Genomic DNA, 24,143 nt, shown 5'->3' with positions numbered 1-24,143 from the left:
CATCTCGAGCTTTTATTTTGGTACTTCCAGTGACCGGCAGTGTGAATTTGCATATTAGCTAAATATTTAGTTTCACCCGGAACATTTAGATTTAACATTTAACATTTAGATTTAGATTTAGCATTTAGATTTAACATTTAGATTTAGATTTAATATTTAGATTTAGCATTTAGATTTAACATTTAGATTTAGCATTTAGATTTAACATTTAGATTTAGCATTTAGATTTAGATTTAATATTTAGATTTAGATTCAGCATTTAGATTTAACATTTAGATTTAGATTTAATATTTAGATTTAGATTTAGATTTAACATTTAACATTAAGGTGCCACATTTAATATTTAGATTTAGATTCAGCATTTAGATTTAACATTTAGATTTAGATTTAATATTTAGATTTAACATTTAGATTTGAATTTAATATTTAGATTTAACATTTAATATTTAGGTGCCACGTGCCTGTGGATATTCTCATTCATCCAGGTTCATCCATTCATCCATAGTTATCTCAAGGCAATTGAATCGAACGCAACTGGACTTGGTTTTGTTTTAGGTGCCACATTTAATATTTAGATTTAACTATTTAATATATTTCTAAGTTAACAAATATTGCTGTAAATGTGGTAAAAGGTGACGTTAAAAAATTCACAACACTTTTTTAAACATTGTTTGAAGCTAAATGTGGCAAAATGTTGATGTTATTTTCAGCATGAGCCACTTTACAAACGGCACCCCATAGTTTCTAAAGCGTAGTTGCTTATTTGGGCTTGTTCCCAGCTCCATAATAAGTTATCAAGCAGATATTTTCGATATGTTATTTAAACGTATGATAGTTTGTCTTGCCTGTTCCCTCTGTCCCTCCCCTTTCCCCATACACACAGGAGACAGCAGAGTTTTTCCCACCCGCATCCTGCTTCTAATTGGCTCTGACCCTGATGGCAACGAGCAGTAGCCAATCAGAGGCCGAGCAGGGCAATGTGTTTTTTTTTTCTGGTTAGGAAAACGTCAGTCCTGTAACTAAAAGAAAAAGTTAGATGAGTACATAAAAAGCAATAATAAATAAATAATTTGTGAATTCAGGATGATATTTATTTGTGTGTGCAAATTATAATTATCAGAGGTTTACTGTATTTATAATGTACTTGGTACATCAGTCTATATTTGATATCCCATCTGTTTTCTAATGTTAAATAATGTTAAAAGGTGGTTTAACTCCCTCTTGTGGCCATTGTCCTGAAGCTCAAGGGGGAGAAAATAAATAAACTGTGTACCGTGGGTATAGCTTTCCAAAACTGCGCACAGTTTACTTATCTGTCCACATGGATGTAAACTGACAATCTGTACCCACAGTTTAAAATCCGTCCCCACGGATTGTAAACCTGTTTTCACAGGTCTGGTTGCTTATTTGTCTCGCGAGATCTGGCAACACTGAAGTCCAGAGCGCATATTGAGAAACGGCTACAGAAACGCACCAGTTGTGAGGGAATTTAAGCAGGTTTGTCCGTGAGGAAAAGTTGGAGTGACTGTAATTGTGATGAAGCAACAATGTCTTCAGTTGAGTATTTGAGAGGGTTTGTCAGCGAGAGACTAACTGCTGCTGCTGAAGAAATATTGGGAGTTTTTGAGAAAACTATCGTCGAGTACGAGAAAGAGATCGACCGTCAGCGCAGACTGTTGGATATAGCTTGGAAACCGGAAGTAAGGTTATACAGGACAGGTGAGTAGCACTTTATTATTTTAATACCACAAAAGAGAAGACTAATATTTATAAAACCAGCTCGCATGTGAGCATTTTCTTGTTTGCCATCAGAGTAGTATGTGTTCCTTTTGTTGTGTGTCCCTCCAGAGCTCCCACAGCAAGATGTGTGTAAGGAGGAGGAGGTTGTCGCTGAGCAGCAGCTCTGTATTGAGGAGAGGAAGTCCAGTGTGGACCAAGAGGAGCCAGAGCCTCCACAGATTAAAGAGGAAGAGGAGGAAGTGTGCAGCAGTCAGGAGGGAGAGCAGCTTGAAGTGAAGCAGGAGACTGAGACCTTTCTAGTGACTCCTACTGATGAGGAAAGTGAGCAGCAGCTCCTCTGTCACAGCTCTCATGGAGCTGAGAGTGAAGATGAGGAAGGAGATGAGCAAGGAGACTCAACATCAAGTGGAGAAGTAGAGCCAGAACAACAGAGTAGATGTCACACTAAGCGTGTAGACAACCCCAACTTATCAGAGATTGATCATAATACTCACACAGGTAAAACACCTTTTAAATGTGACATTTGTGGGAAAAGTTTCAAGTTTAAGTCTCAATTTGATAGACACCTGAGAATCCACACAGGAGAGAAGCCGTATTGTTGTAACACATGTGGGAAAACATTCAATCATATGTCAGCTCTAAACGTTCATAAAAGAATCCACACAGGTGAGAAGCCGTTTAAATGTGACACTTGTGGGAAAAGTTTCAACTTTAAGTCTCGTTTAGATGCACACCTGATAATCCACACAAGAGAGAAGCCATATTGTTGCAAAACATGTGGGAAAACATTCAAGTATATGTCAAGTCTGGACGTTCATAAAAGGATCCACACAGGTGAGAAGCCGTATTGTTGCAAAACATGTGGAAAAGATTTCCGATATAAGAGTTACTTAATTTGCCACATGAAATTCCACACAGGAGAGACACCATTTCAGTGCGATACATGTGGGAAAGCTTTCATGCTTAGAACTGACTTGAAACAACACCTGACATACCACACAGGAGAGAAGTCGTTTAAATGTGACACTTGTGGGAAAAGTTTCAAGTCTAAGTCTGCATTTAATAAACACCTGAGAATCCACACAGGACAGAAGCCGTATTGTTGTAACACATGTGGGAAAACATTCAGTCGAATGTCAACTCTGAACGTTCATAAAAGAGTCCACACAGGTGAGAAGCCGTATTGTTGCAAGACATGTGGAAAAGATTTCCGATATAAGAATCAGTTGATTTGCCACATGACAATCCACACAGGTGAGAAGCCGTATTGTTGCAAAACATGTGGGAAAACATTCAGTCATATGTCAGCTCTAAACGTTCATAAAAGAGTCCACACAGGTGAGAAGCCGTATTGTTGCAAAACATGTGGGAAAACATTCAATCAAATGTCAACTCTGAACGCTCACAAAAGAATCCACACAGGTGAGAAGCCGTATTGTTGCAAAACATGTGGAAAAGATTTCCGATATAAGAATCAGTTGATTTGCCACATGAGAACCCACACAGGAGAGAAGCCGTTTCAGTGTGACACATGTGGGAAAGCTTTCAGGCTTAGAACTGTCTTGAAAGAACACCTGACAACCCACACAAGTGAGAAGCCATATTCTTGCAGCACATGTGGGAAAAGATTCTCTTGGGCAACAAATTTGAAAGCTCATGCAAGAATCCACACAGGTGAGAAGCCGTATTCTTGCAAGACATGCGGAAAAAACTTCAGGTGTAGTAATCATGTATTAGTCCACATGAGAGTCCACACAGGTGAGAAGCCGTATTCTTGCAAAACCTGTGGAAAAGATTTTGGACAGAGCAGTACCTTGTTAATCCACATTAGAAGAGCCCACACCGGTGAGAAGCCGTACATTTGCAAGATCTGCGGGAAAAGATACTTTAATGGGTCCCATTTAATAAGGCACATGAAATCACATACAGGCAAGTAGCCTTGTATTTCAGAAAACATATAGGAGACAATTCAGTTCTCATGGCTCATGGTTTAAATTCACAGGAACTCAGAGAAGTGAGGAGCCACAGAATAATAGCACGTTGAAAAACACACTTAAAACACCTCCTAACACGTCTTGCCAACTTGGGTCTTGTCTTTGTTTTGTGTGTGTGATCTTTAATTTGTTTTTTGTTTTTTTGGTATTTTGTAAATGCATAAACGCCACAGCTGACTACAAACTAAACTGTAGATGATGTACTCCATGGTGCTGTCAACAGATCAGCTTATAAAGTAGTAATGAAAAGTGAATGAAAATTAATGATCTGTGCCCAAAGACATGTGTTCTCTTTTTTTAACTCATCTATGTATCCAAACACTAAAGCTTTGTATTGTGATGATTTAACAATAATAAACCATCTAGAGGTGTTGGATCACTTACGTTTTCATCCTGCCTACCAGTTCTTTTTTTGTCTGCAGCATTTCTCTGAGCTGTGTATTGTCATGTATTATGGTTGGTAATGTTGATAACTCTATTTGCATAAAACCCCTAATTTGCGAATGGTTGTCAAAAACTGCTCAAAATTAATACATGTAGAGGCAGATAATGTATTATTCTATATCAAAGGTGAAAATAATGTCAGTTGCAAAAGGTCTGAGAAACAGTTGACTAGATTTCGCAATAGGAACGACTCCATATAAGAAGTTGTTTTTGAGTTGTTGAACTTTGGAGCTACTAGGAGGGACTCCTTTAAAGGAGTTGTTTTTGTAATTTTGAGTAATTCTTGTACAATCAGTTCCAGGAAATCAAACCTGGCAGGACACTTAGGTCCCAGAGTAATTTTTGCACAATCATTTCCAGGAAATTAGGTCACACACCCAGATCTGTCTGCACATGGATGGATGGATGCACACACACACACACACACACACACACACACACACACACACAAACGAACAGAGACCCACTCACTAAAATAGTATGGAGGTGTTTGAAAGTTGGATGAGCGGGGCTGTTTTCTGCTGCATCCTTTGTTTTCTACAACCTGTGTTGTTGAGTTGTATTCTGCAATTAAAGTAATCCCCCTGGCTGTAACTTTTCTCCGTGGTTCTCTGAGTCTCTTCATTTCAGTGTTTGCTGAAGTTGAGCAATTTCCTTCCATAATCGCCATAACAAGTGTTTCACACATTGTCATGAGCACAGTACTGGAGTTAAATAAAATTTCCACCTTTGAGGTTTTGATGAGGACCTTAAATTCAGTCGGGGGTAAATGACAACCCAACACACAGCTCCTATGCTTATTTTAACTACAGCAGGAAGCCTCTGCTCTGTTACTGTTGCCTATCTTATCATATCTTATCCAATCTTAGCTTAGCTTATCTTGGGTAAGCTTAGCTCAGTTTATCTGTTATCCAGTCTTATCTTAGTTTAGCTTATCATAGCTCATCTTATCTCTGATCTTATCCAATCTTATCTAACTTAAATTATCTTAGTTTGTGTATTAGCTTATTTTAGATTATCTTGTCTCATATCTTATCCAATCTTATACTGTCATAAATTATCCCATCCAATCCTTTCTTAGCTTATCTCTTATCTTAAATGATCTTAGTATAGCTTAGCTTATCCTATCTCTTATCCAATCTTAGCTTAGCTAAACCTAGCTTAGCTTATCTCTTAACCAATCTTAGCTTAACTTTACTCATCTCATCTCCTATCCAATCTAATCTTACCTTAGCTTACATGAGCTTATCCAATCTTATCCTATCTTATCTTATCTTATCTTATCTTATCTTATCTTATCTTATCTTATCTTATCTTATCTTATCCAATCTTAGCTTAGTTTAGCTTGTATCTTGTCTTGTCTTATTCAATTTTATCTTATCTCTTGTCTTGAAACACACAGTTTTTGAAATGATTGTTGCTAATTCCTTTCAGAGAGTCTGAACAGAAGGACAAGACCAGAAAATATGGACATGGTCAACCATGATTTCTCCACATTCCTTCCAGCAGCATAGCTGGGTGACAGTTTGTTTAAACATCTGTTTGGGCGTGATGAAAAAGTGAATCAGGTTTTTCCAGCACAGTGTCTCCAGGTCTGAGAGTTAGAAAAGCTTTGTATGTTGATTTCATTTAACAAACCCTCTAGTGTTGGATCAATAATGTTTTCATCTTACAGCGAGTCCTTTTCCCTCCTTTTTAAAATGTTATTTATTTATTCATTTATGTTTGCAACAGCTGCATTTCTCTTAATTGTATATTGTATTGGCTGGTCATGTTGATGAGTTTATTGTCTTAAACTTGTATCATGATTTGCAAGTGGGTGTCAAAAAGTGCTCACAGTTGAGACACCTTGACTACTTTGTGTATTTTCCACATTTTCCACTTTGATTTGATGAGGACATAAAATTAAGTGACAACAGATCCTATGCTGAGTTCACACAAATGATAATGAGACAATGCGTCTCTGCAATAAAATAATGTTCTGTAAAAAGGCCGACAATTGGAAGAAGAAAAGACAGTAGACGCTCTACTGTCGGAACTTTGGGTACCAGCACATGTGGGCATACGGGGAAATGAGGAAGCAGACATTGTGGCTAAAAACGCAATAAAGCAGGAAAAAGTAAAATTGGAACTGGATTTTGGACCACCAGAATACTCATCTGTAGCCTAATAAACCAGGCAGCAAAGGAAATGTGGCAGAACTCATGGGATAAGGAAAGCAAAGGCAGGATATTTTATAATATACAAAAGAACATAGGGAAAAGTAATAATTGCTTTGGTTGCAGCAGGAGAGACGCTGTAGTTATCACCAGAATAAGACTTGGTCACTGTGGTCTTAGAAGTGGGCTGGCCCTGATTGGGAAGCACCCGGATGGACAATGTGAGTGTGGAGAACCAGAGACTGTGACCCATGTTATTTTACAATGCAAGAGTTTCCTCAAAGGAGGAAACTTTTCAGGGAATAGGGAGCAGCTGGATAGACTGTTTTTAACATGTACACACTGCTGAATATGGAAGACTGGATCAAGATGAAGCTGCTGCTGCAGTATCTACATTACATTGGAATATACAACAGAATATGATTAAGCACTAGAAGAAATCGCATGGAAACAGAAGAGGACAAGCAATACGCCTTGGACGCGTCTAGTCTGCCGAAACCAAAGAAGAAGAAGACTGTCGGAACTTAATGGTGTAACACCAGCGGAAGTAAACAACAGAAACGCACCAGTCGAGAGGGAATTTAAGCAGGTCTGTCCATGAGGAAAAGTTGGAGTGACTGTAATTGTAATGAAGCAACAATGTCTACAGTTGAGTATTTGAGAGGGTTTGTCAGCGAGAGACTAACTGCTGCTGCTGAAGAAATATTGGGAGTTTTTGAGAAAACTATCGTGGAGTACGAGAAAGAGATCGACCGTCAGCGCAGACTGTTGGATATAGCTTGGAAACCGGAAGTAAGTTGGAAACCGGAAGTAAGGTTATACAGGACAGGTGAGTAGCACTTTATTATTTTAATACCACAAAAACAGAAGACTAATATTTTTAAAACCAGCTCGCATGTGAGCATTTTCTTGTTTGCCATCAGAGTAATATGTGTTCCTTTTGTTGTGTGTCCCTCCAGAGCTNAGAATAAGACTTGGTCACTGTGGTCTTAGAAGTGGGCTGGCCCTGATTGGGAAGCACCCGGATGGACAATGTGAGTGTGGAGAACCAGAGACTGTGACCCATGTTATTTTACAATGCAAGAGTTTCCTCAAAGGAGGAAACTTTTCAGGGAATAGGGAGCAGCTGGATAGACTGTTTTTAACATGTACACACTGCTGAATATGGAAGACTGGATCAAGATGAAGCTGCTGCTGCAGTATCTACATTACATTGGAATATACAACAGAATATGATTAAGCACTAGAAGAAATCGCATGGAAACAGAAGAGGACAAGCAATACGCCTTGGACGCGTCTAGTCTGCCGAAACCAAAGAAGAAGAAGACTGTCGGAACTTAATGGTGTAACACCAGCGGAAGTAAACAACAGAAACGCACCAGTCGAGAGGGAATTTAAGCAGGTCTGTCCATGAGGAAAAGTTGGAGTGACTGTAATTGTAATGAAGCAACAATGTCTACAGTTGAGTATTTGAGAGGGTTTGTCAGCGAGAGACTAACTGCTGCTGCTGAAGAAATATTGGGAGTTTTTGAGAAAACTATCGTGGAGTACGAGAAAGAGATCGACCGTCAGCGCAGACTGTTGGATATAGCTTGGAAACCGGAAGTAAGTTGGAAACCGGAAGTAAGGTTATACAGGACAGGTGAGTAGCACTTTATTATTTTAATACCACAAAAACAGAAGACTAATATTTTTAAAACCAGCTCGCATGTGAGCATTTTCTTGTTTGCCATCAGAGTAATATGTGTTCCTTTTGTTGTGTGTCCCTCCAGAGCTCCCACAGCAAGATGTGTGTAAGGAGGAGGAGGTTGTCGCTGAGCAGCAGCTCTGTATTGAGGAGAGGAAGTCCAGTGTGGACCAAGAGGAGCCAGAGCCTCCACAGATTAAAGAGGAAGAGGAGGAAGTGTGCAGCAGTCAGGAGGGAGAGCAGCTTGAAGTGAAGCAGGAGACTGAGACCTTTCTAGTGACTCCTACTGATGAGGAAAGTGAGCAGCAGCTCCTCTGTCACAGCTCTCATGGAGCTGAGAGTGAAGATGAGGAAGGAGACGAGCAAGGAGACTCAACATCAAGTGAAGAAGCAGAGCCAGAACAACAACATAGACGTAACAAGCGCAGAAGTCACACTAAGCGTGTAGACAACCCCAACTTATCAGAGATTGATCATAATACTCAAACAGGTAAAACACCTTTTAAATGTGACACTTGTGGGAAAGCTTTCAAGTTTAAGTGGTATTTGAATAAACACGTTAAAATCCACACAGGAGAGAAGCCGTATTGTTGTAATACATGTGGGAAAACATTCAGTCATATGTCAACTCTGAACGCTCATAAAAGAATCCACACAGATGAGAAGCCGTATTGTTGCAACACATGTGAAAAATATTTCCGATATAAGAGTCACTTGACTGGCCACATGAGAACCCACACAGGAGAGAAGCCATACTCTTGCAGCACATGTGGGAAAACATTCTCTCGGACAGCAGATTTGAAAGTTCACACAAGAATCCACACAGGTGAGAAGCTGTATTCTTGCAAAACATGTGGAAAAGATTTTGGACGCAGTTATCATTTGTTAGTCCACATGAGAGTCCACACAGGTGAGAAGCCGTATTCTTGCAAAACCTGTGGAAAAGATTTTGGACAAAGCAGTACATTGTTAGTCCACACAAGAAGAGCCCACACCGGCGAGAAGCCGTACCTTTGCAAGATCTGCGGGAAAAGATACTTTGATGGGTCTCATTTAACAAGGCACATGAAATCACATACAGGCAAGTAGCCTTGTATTTCAGAAAACATATAGGAGACAATTCAGTTCTTATGGCTCATGTTTTAAATTCACAGGAACTCAGAGAAGTGAGGAGCCACAGAATAATAGCATGTTGAAAAACACACTTAAAACACCTCTTGACAACTCATGTCAACTTGGGTCTTGTTTTTTTTGTCTCCTACATTTAATTTGATATTTTTTGTGTGGGTATTTTGTAAATGCATGAACGCCACAGCTGACTACAAACTAAACTGTAGATGATGTACTCCATGGTGCTGTCAACAGATCAGCTTATAAAGTAGTAATGAAAAGTGAATGAATATTAATGATCTGTGCCCAAAGACATGTGTTCTCTTTTTTTAACTCATCTATGTATCCAAACACTAAAGCTTTGTATTGTGGTGATTTAACAATAATAAACCCTCTAGAGGTGTTGGATCACTTACGTTTTCATCCTGCCTACCAGTTCTTTTTTTGTCTGCAGCATTTCTCTGAGCTGTGTATTGTCATGTATTATGGTTGGTGATGTTGATAACTGTCAACCCAACACAACAGCTCCCATGCTTAGTTTAGATACAGCAGAAATCCTCTGCTCTGTTACTGTCGCCTTTTTGTAAAACAAATGATATTGAGACAGCTGGTTACAGCCCTGATGCTGGTGTTACACAATGTATCATAAAAATGCCAACAACTGTAAGTGGAACAAAGACAAAGACACACTCCACTGTCAGAAGTGAGATAGTGTGACAAAAGAAAGACACTTACATGAAGTTTAAAACAAAGTACGGGGGTTAAAATAGGGGAGACAACAGGAAAGAGCAAGTGATTATAAGCAGATTAAGAACAGGTCACAGCTACTTGAATAGTACACTTCTTGTATTCGGAATGTTAACTCTTACTTGAATAAACACGACATTTATTTTTTTTAGTCACTTTTATTGACTCAGCATGTGGTTATAGCCACCAGTATCGGTACAACCTCAGAGTTTACTTTCGTTTCACTAACTCACACTGCGCATGTGTCCCGCCCGCATGGAGGAGAACCACTTTTCCTCTAGAGTGGCGCAGGGATGAGAACCGTAAATAATATAATAGAAGAGAATTCCAAGTTGACAATCTCCCTATTCTTTTTTTAAGAAAACAGAAAAGTGCCTTTAGTGGGTCCCTAGACGGTTTCATGCCCTGCAAAAAATGCAGATTTGATGTCCATGGAATGGACTTGCCCCTTATTTTGACAAATTACTGTTAACAGTAACCTTAGAGATTCTGAGGCACAGGTTGGGGAATCTTTCTGTAGCTCTTGGATATTAAATTCTTCAAAACCCCTGGCTACCAGTCTGGCTTTAGGCACAATACCCTTGTCAGTTTCTTTGAGACTACATAGGCACAATACCCTTGTCAGTTTCTTTGAGACTACAGACCCATCTGGTGGAAACACACTTTTGACTTGCATCCTCAACTTCCCCAAAAGCATCATTATTGTGCCAGTTCTTTATTTTGTCCTGTTTAGCTGTGTCAAATGAGATGTCTTTTGTTATAAGAACATCAGCATCCCTGACATGTCAACTGCCTCCTTTTGTCCATAACTGCCATCAGGTTCAATATGTTGTAGGTTATACCACTCTTTGTGCTGTCCTGTGGCTTTGCCTGCTCTGCCTAAAACTTTGGCTCTGTATGGAACACATTCATCACTTTTCATAAAGGTTACAGTCTGTCCTGTTTTTAACTTTACACCTGTAGAAGAAACAGGGTTACCACTGACATTTTGCTCCATTGCCATTTGCGTCACATTGGTTTGGGTTTGGCTCACTAGTGGGTGTACTGCTCCTTTAGTATTTACCTCTCTGTCACTGTCCTGTTCATAGTCACTGTTTGTGTCCTGTTCACTATTTGCTACTCTGTTTTTGATGCCTTTCTCACCTTTTGTTTCACTGCGAGCATCACCAGTTTGCTTTTCCTGTTCTTGCGTGTGTACCTTATTAAGCCTTGAGTGATGCACTCTAACAAGGGTTCCACCATGCCTAACAAATACAACAGCTCCATCCTGACCAGTAACTACCCCTGGTCCCTTCCATTCTGCGCTGTCAGCTCGTTTGTATTAGACCTTGTCTCCTGCCTCATATTTTTCGCAGTGCTCTTCTAATCCTCTCTGAACATTCAGCTTCAGTGAAGGCTTTCCTAGAAGTGTGCAAAGCTAATATGTGTTCTCCTACCCTCACACTCACTGTAGTGCCTTCTAGTGCAGGTGGCTCATCAACTAATACAGGGGGGAGGTTAGGGTTCTGACCAAGAACAAGTTGATGTGGACAATAACCATGAACATTATGCAAACAGTTCTTAGCCATGAGGGCCCAGTCTAGGGCTGTGTGCCAGTCACATCCATTTTCTCATTTCACCTTCTGGATGATGTCTGTGAGAGTCTGATTGTGTCTTTCCAGTAGGCTGTTGCTCCATGGACTGTATCCTGCTGTTGTCCTCGTCTCAATGTTGAAGTTCTCGGCCATGTCTCTGAACTCCTCATTGTTGAATTCTCCGCCATTATCACTGTACAATCTCCGTGGGGGACCATGGACGCTTATCCATGTGTGAATGAAGGAGTTGACAATTTCAGAGGATTTCTTTGTCTTCACAATATTTCCTGCACTGAAATGTGTGAAATGGTCAATAATATGTAGATACCATAGACCAGGTTCTAACTCGTGCAGATCCACTGCCACCGTTTCATTATACTCCGTAGCTAGAGGCAGACCCACAGCCGGCTTTGGCTTGGTCTTGCTGTACCTCTGGCATATGTCACATTAATGTACTATTTGTTGCGAAATAGTGAGGCGTTCTTTGTCTTTATTCCCTGAGCTTTGAATAAGTCTCTGCAGCCTGTCTGTTGAGGCATAGCCAAACTGTTTGTGAAGCTTGAGAAGGACTTTGCGTTTCTCTTCTGGGGACATGTTCTCTGTCACTGTCAGGGCCTCATCTTCAGTTTGACTCTCCTGCTAGTACCACATCTTTGATTTGACTTCTTATGCTATCTTTGTCTCTTATGTCCACACAGTAGTGTCCTGAACTAGTGAATTCAAGTGGTACAGGTTGCTTAAACATCACTGCTCTGTCATCTGCCATGTCTAAAACAGCTCCTGCCTTCTTCAGGGATGTTTTACTCAGCAGCAGTGGAATGTTAGCTTTGACCACTTCAGTTTCAATGTGACATTTTGTTTGTCCTATTTTAGCAGGTAGCTTCACTTTTCTGGTGGAATACACTAAATTCCCATCTCCAAACTGAAATGGTCTACAACTGGGATTTTCTGTTTCCATAATCTTGTTCACTTGTTCCTCAGTGAGATCATCAACATAACTGTCAAGCCATTTCTCCCCACATACTGTACGAGTGCAAGCAGTGTCTATGATAGCTGATCCTAGGGATTCAGTCAGAAAAATGTCAGAGTCAGACATGGGGGATTTAGTTAACAACGTGATGTTAACTTCCTCTACATTTTCATCTTCAGTTAATCGTACTTGTTCGCTCTTCTTGTGGGGGCAGTCCTTAGCCCAGTGAAAAGTGCTTTGACACACCACACATCTTGACCGCTTACCGAACTTATCCAGTGGGTTGGTACCTGGCAGCGCTTGCTTTTGTTGTCCACTTTGAAACGTCGTGCACTGTTTGACTTTTCCTTGTCGTTGTTCTGTGAGGAAAGCTGCGTCTCGGGCGGTTTAGTTGTATTCCTTGTGACGAGACTGCCATGTTCCATCCAAAAATCTGCTTGAATGCCGACTTCATTGATGAGAACATCAGCTCTGTACACGCTGTCAGTGCAAGTTGTCTGTTTCTCTCGTAGAGACAAGCTGTGTCCAACAGTTTAAAGGCTAACACAGCATCTGGGAGCGTCATGTTATACGTTTTCATCCGGTTGTATCACTGTTCAAAGTCGATAATGTAGTTGGCCATTGAAACTGAACTGTCTTTCGTTATGCCATCAAAATGAGAATACACTTCGTATTCTCTCTCCTTTTCCTTCCAGTCCCAGAGCAACCACCAGCGCCTGCTTCTTCTTGTTGAGTTCAGTGACCTGCGTCCATATGTTGACTTCATTTTTCCAACACTCGTATGGCCTGGTCTCGTCAAACTTCAGCGGTACTTTGTACTTTGCAGCCATCTTCCAACCATCCTCTGCTACCAGTGTTAACTCTTACTTGAATAAACACAACGTTTATTTCTTTTAGTCACTTTTATTGACTCAACATGTGGTTATAGCCACCAGTACTGGTACAACCTCAGAGTTTACATTTGTTTCACTAACTCACACTGCGCAATGCGCATGTGTCCCGCCTGCATGGAGGAGAACCACTTTTCCTCTAGAGTGGCGCAGGGATGAGAACCGTAAATAATATAATAGAAGAGAATTCCAAGTTAACAAGGAAAACATCCAACTGGTCATTGTAGCAAGTGTGGAGTTAAGGAGTCAGTGGAGCATGTTCTTCTTTCTTGCAGGAACCATTAGGGACATTCATCAGTGATAAGTTTGATTGAAGTCAGATTGTATGACTCGACAATATAGAGAGAAATATATTTCAGTGTAAAGTTGACAATGTCGTCAAATATGTGAGGTTACTTTTCCATGTGAGCATTTTCTTGTTTTCCATCACAGTAGTATGTGTTCTTTTTGTTGTGTGTCCCTCCAGAGCTCCCACAGCAAGATGTGTGTAAGGAGGAGGAGGTTGTCGCTGAGCAGCAGCTCTGTATTGAGGAGAGGAGCTCCAGTGTGGACCAAGAGGAGCCAGAGCCTCCACAGATTAAAGAGGAAGAGGAGGAAGTGTGCAGCAGTCAGGAGGGAGAGCAGCTTGAAGTGAAGCAGGAGACTGAGACCTTTCTAGTGACTCCTACTGATGAGGAAAGTGAGCAGCAGCTCCTCTGTCACAGCTCTCATGGAGCTGAGAGTGAAGATGAGGAGGGAGACGAGCAAGGAGACTCAACATCAAGTGAAGAAGCAGAGCCAGAAGAACAGAGACAACGTAACAAGCGCAGAAGTCACACTAAGCGTGTAGACAACCCCAACTTATCAGAGATTGATCATAATACTCACACAGGTAAAACACCTTTTAAATGTGACACTTGTGGGAAAGCTTTCAAGTTTAAGTATCATTTTAATAGACACCTGAGAATCCACACAGGAGAGAAGCCGTATTCTTGCAACACATGTGGGAACAAATTCAGTGATATGTCAACTCTGAACGTTCATAAAAGAATCCACACAGGTGAGAAGCCGTATTGTTGCAAAACATGTGGAAAAGATTTTCGATGTAAGAGCCACTTGATTGGCCACATGAAAATCCACACAGTAGAGAAGCCGTTTAAATGTGAGACATGTGGGAAAGATTTCACACATAGAGCTGTCTTGAATCACCACCTGACAACCCACACAGGTGAGAAGCCATATTCTTGCAGCACATGTGGGAAACGATTCTCTCGGACAACAGATTTGAAAGCTCATGCAAGAATCCACACAGGTGAGAAGCCATATTCTTGCGAGACCTGTGGAAAAGATTTTCGACAGAATAGTACCTTGTTAGTTCACATGAGAATCCACACAGGTGAGAGGCCGTTTAAATGTGAGACATGTGGGAAAGGATTCACTCGGACAAATGATTTGAAAGCTCATGTAAGAATCCACACAGGTGAGAGACCATATTCTTGCGAGACCTGTGGAAAAGATTTTCGACAGAATAGTACCTTGTTAGTCCACATGAGAGTCCACACAGGTGAGAAGCCGTATTCTTGCAAGACATGTGGAAAAGATTTCAGACGCAGTTGTAATTTGTTGGTCCACACGCGAAGAGCCTGCACCAGTAAGAAGCTGTACCTTTGCAAGATCTGCGGGAAAAGATACTTTGATGAGTCTTATTTGATAAACCACATGAAATCACATACAGGCAAGTAGCCTTGTATTTCAAAAATCATATAGGAGACGATTCAGTTCTGGTGGCTCATGGTTAAAACACACAAGAAGTCAAAGAAGTGAGGAGCCACAGAATTGCAGCACATTGAAAAACATACTCGAAAAACCTCTTGACACCTCATGCCAACTGGAGAACTGTCTTTTTATGTCTGCTACATTTAATCTGATATTTTTTGTGTGGGTATTTTGTAAATGCATGAACGCCACAGCTGACTACAAACTAAACTATAGATGATGTACTCCATGGTGCTGTCAACAGATCAGCTTATAAAGTAGTAATGAAAAGTGAATGAATATTAATGATCTGTGCCCAAAGACGTGTTCTCTTTTTTTAACTCATCTATGTATCCAAACACTAAAGCTTTGTATTGTGATGATTTAACAATAATAAACCCTCTAGAGGTGTTGGATCACTTACGTTTTCATCCTGCCTACCAGTTCTTTTTTTGTCTGCAGCATTTCTCTGAGCTGTGTATTGTCATGTATTATGGTTGGTAATGTTGATGACTCTATTTGCATAAAACCCCTAATTTGCAAATGGTTGTCAAAAACTGTTCAAAATTAAGACTTTCCATAACAAATATTTCACACATTTTCATGAGCACAGTACTGGAGCAGGAAGCCACTGCTCTGTTACTGTTTTTTTCTTTTCTTTTACAATCTTAGCGTAGCGCAGCTTATTTTAGCTTAGCTTCGCTTGTCTCTTATCTTATCCCGACTTATCTAACCTAAATTAGCTTAGCTTGTGTCTTCTCTTAGCTTATCTTGGGTTAGCTTGTCTCATATCTTATCTTATCCTATCTTATATTGTCTCAAATTATGTTATCCAGTCCTATCTTATCTTGTCTTAGGGAGCGATCACACCGAGATGAAACGCCAGAAACGCAACGCCAGTAAAACCATTGTTTTCCTATGATACGGCGCGTCTGACCGGTGTTCATGCGTCTTTTTAGACGGCCGTTTTTCCGGTGTCTTTTTAGACGCGTGTTTTTGTAGACGCTTCTTTTTAGATGCGCGTGGGCGCTGAAAAGTTAAAATATTTTCAACTTTTTGAGCATCAGACGCCAGTAGCTAGCACGCATTGACTAAGCGCTTCCAGCGTTTCAACCGTCTTTGCAGCGTCTGCGTCTCATTTCAATGTGATCGCCCCCTTATCTTATCTTATCCGATTTTGTCTGAGCCTAGTTTATCCTATCTCTTATCTTATCCAATCTTATCTTAGCTAAACCTAGCTTAACTTATCTCTTATCTTGTCTCTTATCTTATCCAATCTTATCTTTGCTTAGCTTATCTCTTATCCAATCTTAGCTTAGCCTAGCCTAGCTTTGCTTATCCCTTATCCAATCTCATCTCACCTCACCTCACCTCACCTCACCTCACCTCACCTCACCTCACCTCACCTTACCTTACCTTACCTTACCTTACCTTACCTTACCTTGGGTTAGCTGGGAGCGTATCTATGTATCCCGGGTTCTATGTTCCGAGTTCCGAGCGAGTCCTTTTCCCTCCTTTTTAAAATGTTATTTATTTATTCATTTATGTTTGCAACAGCTGCATTTCTCTTAATCGTATATTGTATTGGCTGGTCATGTTGATGAGTTTATTGTCATGAAACTTGTATGTAAATGTCATAATTTGTGAGTGGGTGTCAAAAAGTGCTCAAAGTTGAGACACCTTGACTACTTTGTGTATTTTACACGTTCAGGATTTGATGAGGACATAAAATTAAGTGGCGACAGTTCCTCTGCTGAGTTCAACAAATTATATTCGGACAACTCGTCTCTGCACTGATGCTGGTTTGGTTTTAAACAATTAAAGGGGGAACAAAAAAAAACAACAACATACGCCCCACAATCGGAACTTATCAGTGCAACATCCGGCGGAAGTAAACAGAAACGCACCAGTCGCGAGGGAATTTAAGCAGGTTTGTCCGTGAGGAAAAGTTGGAGTGACTGTAATTGTGATGAAGCAACAATGTCTTCAGTTGAGTATTTGAGAGGGTTTGTCAGCGAGAGACTAACTGCTGCTGCTGAAGAAATATTGGGAGTTTTTGAGAAAACTATCGTCGAGTACGAGAAAGAGATCGACCGTCAGCGCAGACTGTTGGATATAGCTTGGAAACCGGAAGTAAGGTTATACAGGACAGGTGAGTAGCACTTTATTATTTTAATACCACAAAAGAGAAGACTAATATTTATAAAACCAGCTCGCATGTGAGCATTTTCTTGTTTGCCATCAGAGTAGTATGTGTTCCTTTTGTTGTGTGTCCCTCCAGAGCTCCCACAGCAAGATGTGTGTAAGGAGGAGGAGGTTGTCGCTGAGCAGCAGCTCTGTATTGAGGAGAGGAGCTCCAGTGTGGACCAAGAGGAGCCAGAGCCTCCACAGATTAAAGAGGAAGAGGAGGAAGTGTGCAGCAGTCAGGAGGGAGAGCAGCTTGAAGTGAAGCAGGAGACTGAGACCTTTCTAGTGACTCCTACTGATGAGGAAAGTGAGCAGCAGCTCCTCTGTCACAGCTCTCATGGAGCTGAGAGTGAAGATGAGGAAGGAGACGAGCAAGGAGACTCAACATCAAGTGAAGAAGCAGAGCCAGAACAACAACATAGACGTAACAAGCGCAGAAGTCACACTAACCGTGTAGACAACCCCAACTTATCAGAGATTGATCATAATACTCAAACAGGTAAAACACCTTTTAAATGTGACACTTGTGGGAAAGCTTTCAAGTTTAAGTGGTATTTGAATAAACACGTTAAAATCCACACAGGAGAGAAGCCGTATTGTTGTAACACATGTGGGAAAGATTTCCGTCAATTATCATCTCTGAACATTCATAATAGAGTCCACACAGGTGAGAGGCCATATTGTTGCAAAACATGTGGAAAAGATTTCCGATATAAGAACCAATTGGTTGATCACATGAGAACCCACACAGGAGAGAAGCCATATTCTTGCAGCACATGTGGGAAACGATTCTCCCGGACAAATGATTTGAAAACTCATGCAAGAATCCACACAGGTGAGAGACCATATTCTTGCGAGACCTGTGGAAAAGATTTTCGACAGAATAGTACCTTGTTAGTCCACATGAGAGTCCACACAGGTGAGAGGCCGTTTAAATGTGAGACATGTGGGAAAGGATTCACTCGGACAAATGATTTGAAAGCTCATGCAAGAATCCACACAGGTGAGAGACCATATTCTTGCAAAACATGTGGAAAAGATTTTGGACGCAGTTATCATCTGTTAGTCCATATGAGAGGCCACACAGATGAGAGACCGTATTCTTGCAAAACCTGTGGAAAAGATTTTCGACAGAATAGTACCTTGTTAGTTCACATGAGAATCCACACAGGTGAGAGACCGTATTCTTGCAAGACATGTGGAAAGGATTTCAGACGCAGTTATCAGTTGTTGGCCCACATGAGAAGAGCCCACACCGGTGAGAAGCCGCACCTTTGCCAGATCTGCGGGAAAAGATACTTTGATGAGTCTCATTTGATAAACCACATGAAATCACATACAGGCAGGTAGCCTTGTATTTCAAAAATTATATTGGAGACAATTCAGTTCTGGTGGCTCATGGTTAAAACACACAAGTCAAAGAAATGAGGAGCCACAGAATTACAGCACATTGAAAACATTTTTGAAAAACCTCTTGACACCTCATGTCAACTGGAGACTTTTTTTTGTCTGCTCCATTTAATTTGGTAAAAATGTTTTGGTATTTTGTAAATGCATCAACGCCACAGCTGACTACAGACTAAACTGTAGATGATGTACTCCATGGTGCTGTCAACAGATCAGCTTATAAAGTAGTAATGAAAAGTGAATGAATATTAATGATCTGTGCCCAAAGACATGTGTTCTCTTTTTTTAACTCATCTATGTATCCAAACACTAAAGCTTTGTATTGTGATGATTTAACAATAATAAACCCTCTAGAGGTGTTGGATCACTTATGTTTTCATCCTGCCTACCAGTTCTTTTTTTGTCTGCAGCATTTCTCTGAGCTGTGTATTGTCATGTATTATGGTTGGTGATGTTGATAACTGTCAACCCAACACAGCAGCTCCCATGCTTAGTTTAAATACAGCAGAAATCCTCTGCTCTGTTACTGTCGCCTTTTTGTAAAACAAATGATATTGAGACAGCTGGTTACAGCCCTGATGTTGGTGTTACACAATGTATCATAAAAATGCCAACAACCGTAAGTGGAACAAAGACAAACACACACTCCACTGTCAGAAGTGAGATAGTGTGACAAAACAAAGACACTTACATGAAGTTTAAAACAAAGTACAGGGGTTAAAATAGGGGAGACAACAGGAAAGAGCAAGTGATTATAAGCAGATTCAGAACAGGTCACAGCTACTTGAATAGTACACTTCTTGTATTAGGAAAACATCCAACTGGTCATTGTAGCAAGTGTGGAGTTAAGGAGTCAGTGGAGCATGTTCTCCTTTCTTGCAGGAAGCATTAGGGACATTTATCAGTCATAAGTTTGTTTTATTGTTGGATTGTATGATGCGACAATACAGAGAGAAATATATTTCAGTGTAATGTTGAAGAAATCGTCAAATATGAGGTTACTTTTCCATGTGAGCATTTTCTTGTTTGCCATCAGAGTAGTATGTGTTCCTTTTGTTGTGTGTCCCTCCAGAGCTCCCACAGCAAGATGTGTGTAAGGAGGAGGAGGTTGTCACTGAGCAGCAGCTCTGTATTGAGGGGAGGAAGTCCAGTGTGGACCAAGAGGAGCCAGAGCCTCCACAGATTAAAGAGGAAGAGGAGGAAGTGTGCAGCAGTCAGGAGGGAGAGCAGCTTGAAGTGAAGCAGGAGACTGAGACCTTTCTAGTGACTCCTACTGATGAGGAAAGTGAGCAGCAGCTCCTCTGTCACAGCTCTCATGGAGCTGAGAGTGAAGATGAGGAAGGAGATGAGCAAGGAGACTCAACATCAAGTGGAGAAGCAGAGACAGAACTACAAAGTCATTGTGACGAAAGCAACACTCACACTAACCGTGTAGACAACCCCAACTTGTCAGAGATTGATCATAATACTCAAACAGGTAAAACACCTTTTAAATGTGACACTTGTGGGAAAAGTTTCAAGGTTAAGCCTCATTTCAATAAACACATGAGAGTCCACACAGGTGAGAACCCGTATTGTTGCAAAAAATGTGGAAAGGATTTCCGAGACAATAGTCAATTGACTGGCCACATGAGAACCCACACAGGAGAGAAGCCGGGTAAAGGTAAAACATCTTATAAATGTGGCACTTGTGGGAAAGCTTTCAAGTTTGAGTCCCATTTCAATAAACACCTGAGAATCCACACAGGTGAGAAGCCGTATTGTTGCAACACATGTGGAAAAGACTTCAGATGTAAGAGTCACTTGATTTGCCACATGAGAACCCACACAGGTGAGAAGCCATATTGTTGTAGCACATGTGGGAAAGGATTCTCTCGGACAGCAGATTTGAAAGCTCACGGAAGAATCCACACAGGTGAGAAGCCGTATTCTTGCGAGAAGTGTGGAAAAGATTTTGGACGTACCGATCAATTGTTAGTCCACATGAGAGTCCACACAGGTGAGAGACCGTATTCTTGCAAATCCTGTGGAAAAGATTTCAGGCATAATTACCAAGTGTTTGCCCACATGAGAACCCACACAGGAGAGAAACCGTATTCTTGCAGCACCTGTGGAAAAAGATTCTCTCGGACAACAGATTTAAGAACTCACATGAGAGTCCACACAGGTGAGAAGCCGTATTCTTGCAAAACCTGTGGAAAATTTTTTAAACAGAGTGGAAACTTGTCGGACCACATGAGAAGAGTCCACACAGGTAAAAAGCGTTCGTTTGCAGGATCTGCAGGAAAAGATACTTTGAGGGCTCTCGTTTGACACGGCATATGAGATTGCATTCAAGCAAGTAGCCTTGTATTTCAAAAAATGATATTGGAGACAATTCAGTTCTGGTGGCTCATGGTTAAAACACACAAGAACTCAGAAGTGAGGAGCCACAGAATTGCAGCACGTTGAAAAACATACTTGAAAAACCTCCTAACACCTCTTGCCAACTAGTCTTCTCAATTTTTGTCTGCTATTTTTGATTTGATTTTGTAACTGCATCCACGTAGATAATTTATGTTGTTAGGGTTTAAGAGCTGACCACAAACTAAACTGTAGATGATGTACTCCATGGTGCTGTCAACAGATCAGCTTATAAAGTAGTAATGAAAAGTGAATGAATATTAATGATCTGTGCCCAAAGACATGTGTAAACATTTTTTTAATCTAATGTATGCACTCTATTGATAAAGCTTTGTGTGGTGATGATTTCATTTAATGAACTGGTGGTGTGCATCACTCATTTTGTCATCCTGCCATCAAGTCTTTTTTTTCAGCATTTTTCTTATTTGTACACTGTTGAAAAATTAAGGGAACACTTAAATGACACACCAGATCTTGATGAACTAATTATTCAAGTTGAAAATCTTTACTGATGTACATTATATAATTTGTTGAGAACAAAATGATGTAGCAGCAGTCAGTAGAAACCAAAATCATCAGTCACTCTGAGGATTTCATCCTGGTACCTAACAGCAGTCAGGGTACTGTCAGCTATGACATGGAGGTCTGTGGGACCCTCCAAGGATATGCCTCCCCAGACCATCACTGACCCACGACCCACTTTTCGGGTGTTAACTCGCCAGTTTGGAACCACTGGTTTATCATCATGTTTTTTTTTTGTACATATTATTTTAGCTTTTCAAAATATACAAAGCACACAGTCACAAATTGACAGCACACAAACATTAACTTTACAGTATGAACGTTTCAAACATACATTCAAAGACAAAATAAACTGGCACGTCACAACGCAAATAAAAATGTAACTTATAAAATGAAATACTACACTACAAAAATTGGGGTGTGGGGGTTTGAGAGTCATTATTGTCATGTTTTATGGGTGGTAGTGTTAAAGACTTTATTTGCGTGAAACTTGTATGTAAAAATATATATTTTGCGAGTAGGTGTTTTAAACTTGTCAAAATACAGACACTTGATTTTAAGTATTTTAAACATTTTCTACGTCCGGGTTTTGATGAGAACATTAAAATTTAGTTCGGGGGCAAATGTCACCCCAGCACATCAGTTCCTATGCTGAGTTTGAATACAAAAGAAAGCCTTTACACAGTTACTGTCGCGTTTTTATAAAAAAAAAAAAGATATTGAGACAACTCGTTGCAGCTTTGATTTATGTTCGACACGTTTGTTTGTTTGTTCTTTTTCTTTTTCAAAAAAGCCAACAATTGTAAGCGGAACAAAACAACAAAAAACATATATTCCACTGTCGGAACGTATTAGTGTAGCACAAACGGAAGTAAACAGAAGAAAGGCGCTATGTGCGAGCTAATTGAAGCAGTTTTGTCCATAAATAAAACTACTAGGCACCTTAAATTGTAATGAAGCAACAATGTCTTCAGTTGAGTATTTGAGAGGGTTTGTCAGCGAGAGACTAACTGCTGCTGCTGAAGAAATATTGGGAGTTTTTGAGAAAACTATCGTCGAGTACGAGAAAGAGATCGACCGTCAGCGCAGACTGTTGGATATAGCTTGGAAACCAGAAGTAAGGTTATACAGGACAGGTGAGTAGCACTTTATTATTTTAATACCACAAAAGAGAAGACTAATATTTATAAAACCAGCTCGCATGTGAGCATTTTCTTGTTTGCCATCAGAGTAGTATGTGTTCCTTTTGTTGTGTGTCCCTCCAGAGCTCCCACAGCAAGATGTGTGTAAGGAGGAGGAGGTTGTCGCTGAGCAGCAGCTCTGTATTGAGGAGAGGAAGTCCAGTGTGGACCAAGAGGAGCCAGAGCCTCCACAGATTAAAGAGGAAGAGGAGGAAGTGTGCAGCAGTCAGGAGGGAGAGCAGCTTGAAGTGAAGCAGGAGACTGAGACCTTTCTAGTGACTCCTACTGATGAGGAAAGTGAGCAGCAGCTCCTCCGTCACAGCTCTCATGGAGCTGAGAGTGAAGATGAGGAAGGAGACGAGCAAGGAGACTCAACATCAAGTGGAGAAGCAGAGCCAGAACAACAGAGTCACTGTGACGAAAGCAACATTCACACTAACAGTATAGACAACCCCAACTTATCAGAGATTCATCATGACACTGACATAGGTAAAAAATCATTTGATTGTGACACTTGTGGGAAAGCTTTCAAGTTTAAGTGGCATTTGAATAAACACGTTAAAATCCACACAGGAGAGAAGCCGTATTCTTGTAAACAGTGTAAGAAAGCATACAGTCAGTTGTCAACACTAAGCAAGCATAAAAAAATTCACTCAGGCGAGAAGCCACATTCCTGCAAGATGTGTGGGAAAAGTTTCTGTCAGACATCAGAATTGAAAATTCACATGAGAATCCACACAGGGGAGAAGCCGTATTCATGTAACGTCTGTGAGAAAAGATTTAGTCAGGTGTCAACATTAAACACTCATAAGAGAACCCACACAGGTGAGAAGCCGTACTCTTGCACCATATGTGGGAAAAAATTCTGTCGGGCATCAAATTTAAAGAATCATATAAGAATCCACACAGGAGAGAAGCCGTATTCTTGCAACACGTGCGGGAAAAGCTTTCGTCGGACAACAGAATTGAAAACTCACATAAGAATCCACACAGGTGAGAGGCCGTATTCTTGCAAAATATGTGGGAAAGGATTCGGACAGAATTATGGATTGTTAGTCCACATGAGAAGAGCCCACACTGGTGAGAAGCCGTACCTTTGCAAGATCTGCGGGAAAAGTTTCTGTCGGACATCAGATGTAAATGCTCATATGAGAGTCCACGCAGATACTCTGATGGGTCTCAGTTTAGAAGGCACGTGAGATCACATACAGGCAAATGGCCTTGTATTTCCAAAACATGAAGAGGACAGTTCTGCTCTTGTGGTCAAAACACACAAGAACTCAGAGAAGTGGGGAGCGACAGAATTGCAGCATGTTGAACAGAGAAGTGGGGAGCGACAGAATTGCAGCATGTTGAATTACACATTGTAGTGACTAGTCCTATACGTAGCCGCT

At 40.7% G+C, this 24,143-nt stretch overlaps 4 protein-coding genes across 7 annotated transcripts in view; all 4 read left to right on the top strand.

Annotated features, from left to right (window-relative positions):
* The window catches only part of LOC126395649 (zinc finger protein 664-like), a 31,425-nt gene extending 26,656 nt beyond the window's left edge, over window positions 1-4,769 (top strand). For all 3 annotated transcript variants that reach the window (XM_050053272.1, XM_050053271.1, XM_050053270.1), the window contains one exon: window positions 4,103-4,769. The gene's annotated coding sequence lies outside the window, so the exon portion shown is untranslated. The remainder of the gene's footprint in view (window positions 1-4,102) is intronic.
* LOC126395966 (zinc finger protein 850-like) overlaps window positions 1-15,470 on the top strand; it is a 57,288-nt gene extending 41,818 nt beyond the window's left edge. Inside the window, exons 2-7 of the mRNA XM_050053769.1 lie at window positions 1,849-3,676; window positions 7,012-7,166; window positions 7,297-7,371; window positions 7,740-7,979; window positions 8,110-8,514; window positions 13,782-15,470. Of these exons, the coding sequence (XP_049909726.1) occupies window positions 1,849-3,676; window positions 7,012-7,166; window positions 7,297-7,371; window positions 7,740-7,979; window positions 8,110-8,514; window positions 13,782-15,037 (3,959 nt within the window). The 3' untranslated portion in view covers window positions 15,038-15,470. The remainder of the gene's footprint in view (window positions 1-1,848; window positions 3,677-7,011; window positions 7,167-7,296; window positions 7,372-7,739; window positions 7,980-8,109; window positions 8,515-13,781) is intronic.
* On the top strand, window positions 1,245-24,062 carry LOC126395648 (zinc finger protein 260-like). Of its 2 annotated transcripts, none has more exons than XM_050053268.1 (5): window positions 1,245-1,497; window positions 7,740-7,779; window positions 17,024-17,201; window positions 17,331-17,735; window positions 22,834-24,062. In XM_050053268.1, the coding sequence occupies exons 3-5, from the start codon at window positions 17,030-17,032 to the stop codon at window positions 23,946-23,948; spliced, it is 1,692 nt and encodes a 563-aa protein (XP_049909225.1). In that variant the 5' UTR covers window positions 1,245-1,497; window positions 7,740-7,779; window positions 17,024-17,029; the 3' UTR covers window positions 23,949-24,062. The 2 variants fall into 2 exon arrangements, with proteins under 2 accessions (XP_049909225.1, XP_049909226.1); XM_050053269.1 differs by lacking the exon at window positions 7,740-7,779 and adding an exon at window positions 6,927-6,966.
* LOC126395489 (zinc finger protein 239-like) lies at window positions 17,741-19,014 on the top strand (the record flags this gene model as incomplete). The annotated part of the gene is made up of 1 exon (XM_050053003.1): window positions 17,741-19,014. A coding segment is annotated over one exon (846 nt), but the record flags the coding sequence as incomplete, so codon positions are not given.
* Window positions 24,063-24,143: the final 81 nt, after the last annotated feature.

Source organism: Epinephelus moara, chromosome 9, assembly GCF_006386435.1.
Source record: "Epinephelus moara isolate mb chromosome 9, YSFRI_EMoa_1.0, whole genome shotgun sequence".
Classification (NCBI taxonomy): domain Eukaryota; kingdom Metazoa; phylum Chordata; class Actinopteri; order Perciformes; family Serranidae; genus Epinephelus; species Epinephelus moara.
This window is presented reverse-complemented; position numbering and strand designations above follow the sequence as displayed.

Bases quoted from the DNA above. Each gene is read 5' to 3' on its own strand.
- LOC126395648 (XM_050053268.1), top strand. From the start codon at position 17,030: ATGTCTTCAGTTGAGTATTTGAGAGGGTTTGTCAGCGAGAGACTAACT. The intron at 17,202-17,330 runs GTGAGTAGCACT...GTGTCCCTCCAG, and splicing joins AGTAAGGTTATACAGGACAG to AGCTCCCACAGCAAGATGTG. The intron at 17,736-22,833 runs GTAAAACACCTT...GTGTCCCTCCAG, and splicing joins TGATCATAATACTCAAACAG to AGCTCCCACAGCAAGATGTG.